This window comes from Primulina eburnea, chromosome 13 (genome assembly GCF_022965805.1).
Source record: "Primulina eburnea isolate SZY01 chromosome 13, ASM2296580v1, whole genome shotgun sequence".
Taxonomy (NCBI): domain Eukaryota; kingdom Viridiplantae; phylum Streptophyta; class Magnoliopsida; order Lamiales; family Gesneriaceae; genus Primulina; species Primulina eburnea.
In genome coordinates this window covers 35,319,493-35,330,547 of record NC_133113.1, presented here as the reverse complement: position 1 = coordinate 35,330,547, position 11,055 = coordinate 35,319,493, and the positions used below count along the sequence as shown (strand labels likewise).

The 11,055-nt window shown below is 36.1% G+C and overlaps 2 protein-coding genes across 4 annotated transcripts; both read right to left on the bottom strand.

The window, feature by feature from the left end:
• Positions 1 to 3,292: 3,292 nt before the first annotated feature.
• LOC140809295 (uncharacterized) lies at positions 3,293 to 4,025 on the bottom strand. The gene is given in 2 exon segments (XM_073166878.1): positions 3,293 to 3,426; positions 3,429 to 4,025. Coding segments are annotated over 2 exon segments (570 nt in total). The 5' UTR covers positions 3,969 to 4,025; the 3' UTR covers positions 3,293 to 3,396.
• Positions 4,026 to 4,339: 314 nt separating this feature from the next.
• LOC140809012 (PH, RCC1 and FYVE domains-containing protein 1-like) lies at positions 4,340 to 10,566 on the bottom strand. 3 transcript variants are annotated; one of them, XM_073166460.1, is made up of 9 exons: positions 9,724 to 10,566; positions 9,473 to 9,559; positions 8,925 to 9,026; positions 8,146 to 8,226; positions 7,845 to 7,997; positions 5,667 to 7,724; positions 5,357 to 5,503; positions 4,980 to 5,272; positions 4,340 to 4,735 (listed from the first exon to the last, which is right to left on the bottom strand). In XM_073166460.1, the coding sequence occupies exons 1-9, from the start codon at positions 9,769 to 9,771 to the stop codon at positions 4,645 to 4,647; spliced, it is 3,060 nt and encodes a 1,019-aa protein (XP_073022561.1). In that variant the 5' UTR covers positions 9,772 to 10,566; the 3' UTR covers positions 4,340 to 4,644. The 3 variants fall into 3 exon arrangements, with proteins under 3 accessions (XP_073022561.1, XP_073022560.1, XP_073022562.1); XM_073166459.1 differs by having other exon boundaries at positions 4,340 to 4,738; positions 9,724 to 10,565; XM_073166461.1 differs by having other exon boundaries at positions 4,340 to 4,738; positions 8,937 to 9,026; positions 9,724 to 10,564.
• Between the last annotated feature and the right edge of the window lie 489 nt (positions 10,567 to 11,055).

The window sequence follows — 11,055 nt, the reverse complement described above, 5'->3', positions numbered from 1 at the left end:
AGGGTTCATATGCTTGGGATTCCTACGCCCGTGTGTGTACGGGTGGGTGGGTTACCTTTTTAAGGTCATATAAAGAGTATGATTTTCACTTCACCTTGCTTTCTTACCTATCTTTTCTGCAAACCACCATCTCCTAAAGGTGAGTTTATAGGAATCCTATGTCTTCCAGTTACAATAGAAACAAAATGGGATTATATAATAATAATAATAATAATAATAATAATAATAATAATAATAATAATTATTATTATTATTATTATTATTATTATTATTATTATTATTATTATTTGATTTTTTCCTCATGGAATATTCATCATTTGCTGAGGTTTTTTATTTGGATTTAGAACCCCAAGTGATTTCTCTCAGAAATATGAGGATTGGATAGTGCACACAACTTTTGAATATTTTTATTCTCAAGTGGTAATTTGGGTGTAGTAAAAGGGGAGACTGCGACACAATGTAATGTTATTCAGTTTACATGAATTATATTCTTCTTTAGCATCTTCCAATAAAGACACTTGTATAAGGCCAGTTTTTGCAGATAGCACACCACGTTGTTCTATCAAAGATTTCCTAGCTAGCCAGCCAGTCTAGTAGTGCCTTTGCTTTTTCCTGTTATATATTTGACTCTTGTTGTTTGGGGGGATGAGACCGAGACTCTATTTTCACCAAATGTAAAATATAATTAATGAGATGCGATACACACACTTCAGATAAAGGAGAAATTTATTAATCTGACGAAATATTGGCTTCTTCATCCTGTTAAACTTTCAGCTGTTTTCCTTTTCCTCCTTATTTAATTGACAAGTGCTTTAGAATATAAGCATCTTTATACATGTATGAAAATAAGAAAAAGTTCAATTTTGATAGGATCAAAATGTAAATAGTATACAAACATTTCATTGCACTCCAATAGATTTTGTATTTAGAATCACCTGGAATTCTTCACTAAATTTTTTCTCATGAAAATTTCAGTTACTTTTAAATGTTAGAACGAGTTGAAAAGCATATACATCGCCCCATAGTAGAAATTTTTTTTGAAGGCCTCAACTTTATAGCCCAAACCCAAAACTAACATCGATCTCCAAGAAGGTAACAGAGGCCACGCGAGCTAACATACTTGATTTAAGATGAATGAATGGACAAGTGGGCAGCGAAAACTTTTTTCGGTTCTATCTTCTTCGAGGCTACCAGGTTTCATTATCTATATATCCGCTGCCTTAAAAGTTTGAGCCACAAACCTCCTTCAGTAACCTGGACTAATACTTGGGTTAAGAGAACCAACTTCGAAAGCCATTTTCATCAAAACTCATGCCCCCAAGAAACATTGTTATATATATCGTGTGATGCCTATAGCAGGGACAGGTAACATTCGAAAGCTTCAGCATATGAAACTTCATACATTGATTCAACAGCTATAACACATAACACATTAGCTCTTGATCAAGGATATGCACCGGGACACCGAAATTAATGAAATGTAAATAGATATGGTGGCATGTGAGTTGAGGTTGGCACCAAAATTGGTCATCAAATCTTCCATTCTCTAACTATCTCAATTACCTTGCACTGAGATATGGAGCAGCCACTAATAGTAATAAACCTCCAAGACTTCACTATCTAGTTGCTGAATCCACATTTGCTGAATTTAATACTTATCACTCCACCAAAGACTAAAAAGTTTCTAGTGTACTTAGTGCAACCACAAGCGGCGTTGTGAAACAGGAATAATATCAAATACATGCAGGGGCGGATCTAGGATTTCGAAAGAGGGGGGGCCGCTTAGTTTATTTTGCGACGGTTTTTCAACAACCGTCGTCGCTATATGGCGACGGTTTTAAGAAACCGTCCCGGATTTTGCGACGGTTTTTGTCACAACCGTCGCTAATCCAAAAAAAAAAACCAAATCGGGTGGAGCAAACGTTATAATTGACTTTAGCCACTGAGATACATGGACATATCTTTCATTTGGGGGGGCCATGTATATATATATCTGTTTATATATTTAGTTTAAAAAAAATTAATATATACTAAATTTTTTTTTTAAATTTTTTGGGGGGGCCGTGGCCCCCGTTCGCCCTACACTAAATCCGCCCCTGAATACATGTGAACTACAGCGAACATGAAATCAAAGATTTGAAAAACTCCCTCCGCAAACTGGACAACGGTTTCTCTAAGCTACTAGCACCTGTAGATGGTGAATTTCAAACTTTGACATAAGATACGGTCAAATTAAAATAAATAAATAGTCTCGGAGAAAAAACAAACGATTGAATAAAATATCTAGGCCTAGTTTGGTACGTGTGATAGGATAAACATGTGATATATAATATAAGGATAAGTTAAGAATAAATAAAATATAGAATATTATATTTAATGTTTGGTATGATTTTAATAAGAGTGATTAAATTTATATATTAGATTATAATGACAAATTTAACCTTATCATAATAAATTTTATAATTTCAAAGTTGTTGCTTGAGTTCATATTTTTTATTTGTTCATGTGCCGATAGTACCTGCATGATTTATTTATTTTTACCTAATTTTATATATTATATAATATGATACTTGAGTCCTTGATTTTGTGAGTCAAGTCAAATATCAATTTTTAAGGATAATCGAGTGATAATAATAATTATATTGAGATTTATAAAAATTATTTATATAATTATTTCGAAATCATTTATATAATTATCATATTATATAATATATAAAAATAAATAAAATATTTATTTGATTTTAATTTCTACCTACTAGCATATATTTATAAAAAAATCATTTATAAATTGAGGATAATTAAGTCATTTGTAGTGTATTTTATCATTTGATTAAAATTATCACACCTTCTATTAGGGATATTTTATCCTTCTAAAAAATTATTTATCAAGGGCCCATGATATTATCATGAGCTTTTTAAAAAGGAACCACACATGAGATAAGGAAGATTATTTATCAATCCCTCTCTTATCTCATGTATCAAACTATACCCTAGAGAATTATATATATTAGCTTAGACAATCCTCTTGAGTTAGTTTTTGAATTGAGTTAGGTCAAAGTCTCAATTTTAACATATTAATTGTTCCACATCGGTTGGATAATATTTGAGAGTGACATATATGGACAATCCACTCCCCAAACTATGACATATGGACTTGGACAATCACCTCCCAACTAACTTTTGGAGATGAATTGGGTTTAAATCTTAATCTTTTAACGGAAAACAACTTCTAGTTACACGAGAAAAAAGAATAAATTCTCCATTTATACTCCAAAAGAATTTTTTTTTTAAAATTAAATCTCCAAAACCACCAACATTACACATACATCAACAAAATTATTGGATTTAAATACACAAAATTTACAAACATTGACAAGAAAAAGATCCTGTTACTCCTCAAAATCCTTTAGATGCACTATCCTGCTTCAAACCACAGGCTTATCAGCCATAGACAGACAATATTTTGCAATTTCCCTAAATTTAGGAACACTCCTCAAATCCACCTTGGTTCCATCTCTCAAGGTGATGATAACGTCACCCCACTCACCAATAAATCTTGGTACAACCTGAACATCTTGGATTACATCGTAGGAGAAGTCACTTCTGTCCTGCCCTGTCAGCCCAGATATGACAGTAACCCTCAAGTTAGTAAACCTGTATCTCAAGAAAAATGCCCTAAATACAGCGGCCAACGATAACGGTAGCCAAAGAAGAGTGAATCCCAGGATAATATTTGCTAAGAGGTCTCCATAGTGAGCTCCGCCGTCGAAAAAGATGGTTTCTTCGTCTTTCTTGGAGGTGGCGGAGGCGGAGGTAGTGATGGGCTTGGAGGACACGTGGAGCCTGCTGGTCGGGCGGGGGGATATGGGAATGTGGCTGGGGAAAGGCAGTTTGGTTATTAAGCATGGGTGCCTGTGGTGGGAAGCGGCAGCGGAGGGTAAACGAGTGACTGAGGACGCGGCGGCCATGGCCAATGGCTTGCTTATATCGGACTAAAATGGATAGCACCTCGTTGGTAGTTAAATTCTCTACTGGCTTAGTAGACATATATGTTAACGTGGCAGATCATCCACCGATGATCACGTTGGATTTTTTCAGGATCACATATTTTTCTTTTTCCTTTTTTTTCCTTCCACATTTTAAAATTAAAGAAAATCGTGATGTTAAATTATTTTTTATTTTACTTTTTTTTTTATTATATCCTTATCAATAAATAAGCTACAAAGTGAAACATCATCAATTTGTGAAGTACATTTAAAATTCAATCACGACAAATTTTTGACATGTTAAATCTAGGGGAATATCGAAATTTTTATCATATATATTAACTTCAACGCGGTTTTATTACTTTATTTTATTAAATTACTCGACTAAAAATTCTTGAGCCTGAACATAAACCTGTATATAAACTAGAAACAAATTAATATGGTCTCTAAAAAAAATCGATTTTCGGTTTTCATGTGAAAAATTTTCAACTGACCAAAAATTAGACAAACCTCAAAAGATGTACAACTTCTATGAGAACTTATATACATCTATCTGTAAGAACGGAAAACAGTCCTTCAAGAATCAATGCCAAAAAACATATTCTGCGTGAGAGAGCGAGGGTAGCCAACACCTGTAGACTAAAGGCCCTTCAATATGCTATTGCATGGTCTGGATGTCGTATCGTTCGCAGACCCTTGTTCCATTTTCAGCCCACCATTTCTCCGCCTCTTCCTCTGTGAAATGTTTTCTACTGTAGCGAACAACAAATTATAAACCAGTAGAAATTATAAATGACCGTCTATAATCAAGATTTTGAGTGTTGAAGAAAATACGACAACTCCACTAAATTTTTAAGAAGAAGAGTGGATCATTCCTATGAAGATAATATCTCTTTAACTATTTGTACATCTTAACAGAACTTGGAACAAGTTGTGATTGCTTAAGAATGCAAAAAAGAAAAACTATATCAAAGATATAAAGGGAAAGATTACCTGAATCGTACTCTTCTTAGTTCATTGACGCCGTTTGGTAAGGAGACGAGAGTTATATACACACCAGGCTCATCGTGTATAATCCACTCTGGCTTTTGTACTTCAGCCTTTGTTCCATTTGACAAAGGTGGACTCATTGAACCGTCACTAGATTCACTCTTAGGAGAGGTTATGCTGGTCACGCTGCTTCCAATGGATGGGCGATTCGTTTCACTCATTGGTTTCCCAATATTTTTATCCAAGTTGCTGCAGGCAATTTGTTCATCAGGCAATCTTCCAGCCATTTTCTTCAGCTGCTTGAGTTTTGAATTGTCAACATACCGAGACTTAAGCTTGATTAGACGGTAATAAGAGATTGGTTGTGAGAAAAAACAAACCTGAATGGTCAGAGACTTGATCATTTCGTTGGCAACTTTACCTTTTTCGGCTTCATTTAAGGCCCGATCACTCATGTCTTTCAGTTGTTCTGATTTTCTTTCCGATTCAGCTTCAAGAAGTTGATATTTTGTTGTAAGTTCTTCTACCTACAAAAGGATAAGACAGAATCTATAACGGCGAATGCTTCATTAGAATATATAGAAAACAAGAACAGGAGTTTGCAAAAATTGACTTCGGCACAGATGTCTTAAAGGATAATGAAGGTATCTAGTTATTAAGTCTTGTATTCTATAAATTTAAAGAGCTCACCTGTGCCTTTAAAAATTTGAGCTCTTGGTTTAAGCAATTGTTGCTACTCCTTGCGTCGTCTGATGTCACTTCTGATATGTGAAAAGGAGGTGGTGACGTTGATGCATTACTCCCCAGAAACGGTGATGTTGACCTAGAAACCATTTTAGAACTAGGAACAGATAACGAAATCAAATTTTTCAAAGCTCCATTTGAAGAAGTGCTTGCCCTCTCAGCAGGAAAAACAAGATTATCGTTTGACTCAGGTTTCGTGGTGAATGTGGAATTTCTTCCAGACTTGATCGAGTCAGCAGATGAGAATCTTGAAATTAATCTTGGTATATGAGGAACCCCGGTTTCAGAATATTCAGTAGGCCTACAAAGCGAACCTAAACTTTTAACTTTAGGAATACGAGGATCTGATCCAAAGTCTGTCACTTTCTGTAATTTTGCAAAACAATCATCACATACACGATAAGGCTTGTTCAGGCTTGGGGCCAAGGAGGCTTTGAGGGACTTCCTAGTGCTACATGCTTTGCAGAAGACAAGTCCGCAGTTATAACAGTTGTGACGTTTTCTTCTGAAATTGAAAGGGTTACGGCAGCCAGAGCACACTGAATTGTCCGCATTACATATCCATTTATGAAGACATACAACGGCAGTAAAATTTGAACCACATGCTATATTCTTAACTTGTTTATCTTTCAAAAGGTTAACGAGAGTAGGCGTGTTCCGGTCATCGATGTCACCATGGCCTAGTTGCCCATTTGTGCCCTTCCCCCAGGTATAAACTTCACCTTTTGAAGTCAAAACTGCAACATGATATGAACCACAAGCTATGTCTTCCACGAAACTGTCAGAAATATCGCCTTTTATACAAATTGGCGTTTTTCCATCAGACCCTGGAACCCCCAGCTGTCCATTAGAGGGGCTTCCCATGGTGTATACTCGTCCTAAACTTGTAAGAGCAACAGTGAGGTTGTTCCCACATGCTACCTGAGAAAAATTTGTGTCGTTCAATGAAGAAACAGACTCAGGAGTTAATCTTGGCACATTATCAGCATGGCCAAGACGCCCTTTATCTCCATCCCCCCAAGTGAAAAGCTTTCCAGATAATGATAGGTCAGATTGTCCTGAATTAGAAGATTGAGAAGTTACTTCCACGATTGCTGCAGTGTGCCATACGCCACAGGCAACCCTAATCGTGCGTGATCCCTTTAAAGCTTCCACTTCTCTAGGAATATTGGCACCACAACGATTTCCATGTCCCAGAGCGCCAAATGTTCCATCCCCAAAAGTGAACAACCTGCCAGCAGATGTCAATATTGCTGTATGCCAAGGCCCACAAGAGATATATGCCACTTGTAAGCCCTCGATGGCGCCACCCACTTTTTTTGGGATCCAATGACTTGCCTCACTTCCATGACCAAGCAAACCACAGGCATGAGAACCATCACCCCAAGTATATAGATCACCAGAAAGTGTAATGGCACAAGAATGATACATGCCACATGCTGTCATTGCAATTCTCATTCCACTAAGAGTTTCAACAAGCTTTGGCTGGGATGTATCCGCTTCCACTCCATGCCCTAGCCTCCCACCCACTTCTTCACCCCAGCTGAACATTTCTCCTTGTTTAGTGACTAAAACAGCATGTTTGTGACCACAAGCAATACTATTTACATCAAGAACCATGGTTGACTCCAATGCCTTGGGTAAGAGACTGTCGATCTTAATGTTAATCGAAGTATCGCCTGTAGCCAAACCACTTCCCACCACTCCATCCCCAGTATCTTCTCCCCATATGAACACATCGCCCAAGCCATCAAACTCCTCCATACAAGAACCTTGACTTGATGAACTCACAGCACTAGAAAGACTCAACCGAAATGTTTCGCATCCAGATGTTCGGGGAGCATTGGAGTCATCTACAGACCCAACTGAGAGCAAGATAGGAGAGCATGTTATTGATTCAGACTGAGAAATCTTGGCCACTGCAGTGTAGGACACAATGTCAGCAAATGCTTTTCCCAGTCGGTTCTGAGAAATATTTTCAGCTCTCTGGGTGTCTCCTGTATCCTGAAGAAATTAAACTTGTCTGATGAGAGGGAGGGAAAAGGGAAATAAATAGTAAATATTTTCCACACAGATTGGTTTATTTCCAAGAAGTCAAATGAGAAATAAGACTCAGAAACTCACAGATGATGGTGGAATGACCCTTTGACCTTGTGGATGATCAGATAATGCACAATCATTCAGTACCTCATTTCTTATTTTCTTGTTGCTACCGCGAGCAATTAGGGCTTTTAAACCAACAAACCAAGCCTCGGCTTCATCTTTATCTTTACATATCTGCCAAATTTTAGTTACTAAATACTACAGAAATGGTAAACATCTAAATCCAATTATACCGTAGTATGGAACGCCAATATGTTTAACATCCAACATACTCCTCATGACCGACATGTAATAAGAATAAAATATACAAAAAGAAACTCACCAAATCTAAGGATCTGTTATTATATATAAGTGAAAATGATTGGTATTCCTTCTCTGGCCGGGGATACCGCTGAAATATTGGCTGACAGGAAGGAAGATGATCATGTCAGTCAAATGCTATGAATGCCAATACCATCATAACATTTGGTAAAGGGCGATAACTGTAAAATCTTTCATTTTACAGAATTTAAATACGATAAGGAACATGTTACTAATTTTAAATATGTTGATGCAAACAAATCCATCCCCCAAAAAAAACTTTTGACAGCACTTCAAGGAAAATCATCAAATAAGCCTGACTCTGAGATTCTAATGGCCTTTGAAGGTCGAACATTTTATCTACTTATTCAATAGATAAATATTAAGACGTGAATTTGTATAGCTCCTTTACAATAAAGTAGTCACCACCAAAATTTCCTTCGCTTTTCCAACAGCCAATGAAAAAGCAAAACATTTGAATTTAGTATCACAGTATACACTTGGCATTTTCCTCTTCGGGCAAACAAAGGACAGGTCGTTTTTTTCTCTTTCAAACAGATAATGTCAAACAAAAATAAATTGACCACAATGGAACCGACCTATTAAGCGAATAAAATGCAGAAAGGCTACAAAATTTCCAGGAATCTGCAGCATGCCGTGCTAATAAGCAAAAATATTCACCCATCCAATAAAAAGAATAACTCGAATGTTATGCCTTTATATTGCGTCTACTAATGGGGAATAAATGAAAGGAAAAATTAGAATTGTATACAAGCCACTCCTTCAATTTAGAAATCAAACCATCACAATTACCGTCCTTTGTCCAGGAACTATCCTTGAAACTTGCCGTAGCTCTAGTTGTTTTTCATCTTTTCCATAATACCATATCAATTTAGATTCGTCCTGAAATTGATCCATAAGAACAAAGTAACTGAACTGGTAAGGACCAGGAAAGATGGAATAATTTCTACACAATAAGAAAGGTCCATCAAATTCAACTCAAGAATCTCCTGGAACATAAATAAAATCAAGCACTTGAAAGTAACCGGTTGATCAATAACTGAAGTTGGATGATGTTTTACTTTGGTGATCAAGATATTCTGGCTGGAAGCATCAACAACTCAGTTATTGAACTGACTACAAGCTGAGCCCATTAAACGAACTATCAGAAGTTCCATTTCCAAGAAGGAAAATATATAACGTGTGAGTACGTACTTTTACTTACCAAAAATAAAAAAATATATATCACCCGAATTACCATAAAATGTATCAAACCAATTACAAAAAAATGCAAAAAAAAACCAGTTGGAATATAAGATGTACAGAGTTTCTATGGAAATAAAACTTACTGTTGAAATTCGAAATGGGCAAAATTTTGGCTTCCCTCTACGCCCATACTTCAACAAGTATGCCCCCTTCTTTAGGGATGTAATGGCCTACACACAGAAACTTCTTAAGCATGTAGTTTCAATAAATTTATCATCGTCCCGTTTTTATCAAAACTCTATCATAAAGGAGCATTTATTTGTTGCAAACAAGACTTAAAAGTGACGATGACGCCAATTTAGAATGAAAGATGAACAAAGTAAATTTTGAGTACCTGATCGATGTCTCTTTCCACGAGACTAGACCTCTGCAAATCACCCATTCACGTCGTAATATGACTAGGCACAGCAACCAAACAATTAAGACAACACCCATTACAATAATAAAAAATTAATGTCCTCCCCTTCCTATTCTGGGCCATATAACGCAGACGTGAGCTCCAAGATCCAATTTCTTGGTTTACCCCATCTCGTAACCCCTGAGAAGCAAAATGGCTAGTTCTTGGCGGAAAGATTTAAAGCATTCGAGGAATATCAGGCCTTCGATCTAAATACAATGCACCAGATTTTTTTTTTTTTTTTAAAAATGCCTGCTTAACTCCGAAACAGCTGTAACTACTCGTGATGAAGGAATCTGAACAACCCTAATAATTAGTTCTCCAGAATTTCATGCTCATGTTTGTATGAACATGGAAAAAGTAAGCCTACAAAGAATTGGGATTACGTCACCAATAAACTTTCTTCAAAAAAATCTACAATGCAATACTAATGGAGTCGGATTAAGAACAAAAAAGGTAGGTATTTTCTCCGCTCCCAATCATAAAATCTCAGGAAGCAACAATAACGAAGGAAAACGAGACCCAGAAATAGAATTTGATTGTGGAATCGAAAAGGGTCTTTCTGTTACAAAGCTTTCTACGATTTGGATGCGTTGAATTTTGCAGGCTGACTCTCAAACGTGCAAACCTTGTATAGAATTTCAATATTTTCTTGTATTATCTCTCTTTCTGTCATGTAATCTATTTGGAATCAACAGTCTTTATTATTCCGGGAAAATGCCAGAGCACCAACTGAAAGTTAGTTTGAACGTGGGACTTGAGGATTTTATTATTTATATATTTGAAAATATGGGATTTGATGATTGAGATGGCCTAGTTTTGTCATTTTCGTGACAAGTATATTGATTTGCATGTAAGTCCCACAAAAACTTGTAAATTCACAATTGCCCCAACTACATTGGACAAAACCGAGTGATGAATAAGTATCGAAACATTCGTTGATTGAATTAGTTAATCAGAAAGATTTATCTCTCAAGTTATTGTATGTGTAGAGTTTTGGATATTAAAATGTTTGTTGACAAGACAGAGAGATTTAGTTGGAAAAAGTGCGTGGGACTAAAGAATTCTTTTCACAAAAACAATTAACATTCCTAAATTTGTAGCAACATCAAGAGTTGCTCAACTCTATGATTTTGCAGTCACTTCAAAAATGCAGAGGAAAAAAAACTGAATGGAATGAGCCAATTGATATAGAAACGACAAAATATCATATCTCGTTCATATCGTGTATCAATATCTAATATTCTTAAATAATGTGATGTCAATCTC

Bases quoted from the DNA above. Each gene is read 5' to 3' on its own strand.
- LOC140809012 (XM_073166459.1), bottom strand. From the start codon at position 9,771: ATGGGTGATTTGCAGAGGTCTAGTCTCGTGGAAAGAGACATCGATCAG. The intron at 7,998-8,145 runs GTGAGTTTCTTT...AAAATTTGGCAG, and splicing joins ATAACAGATCCTTAGATTTG to ATATGTAAAGATAAAGATGA. The intron at 5,273-5,356 runs GTTTGTTTTTTC...AAACTCAAGCAG, and splicing joins TCAAGTCTCTGACCATTCAG to CTGAAGAAAATGGCTGGAAG.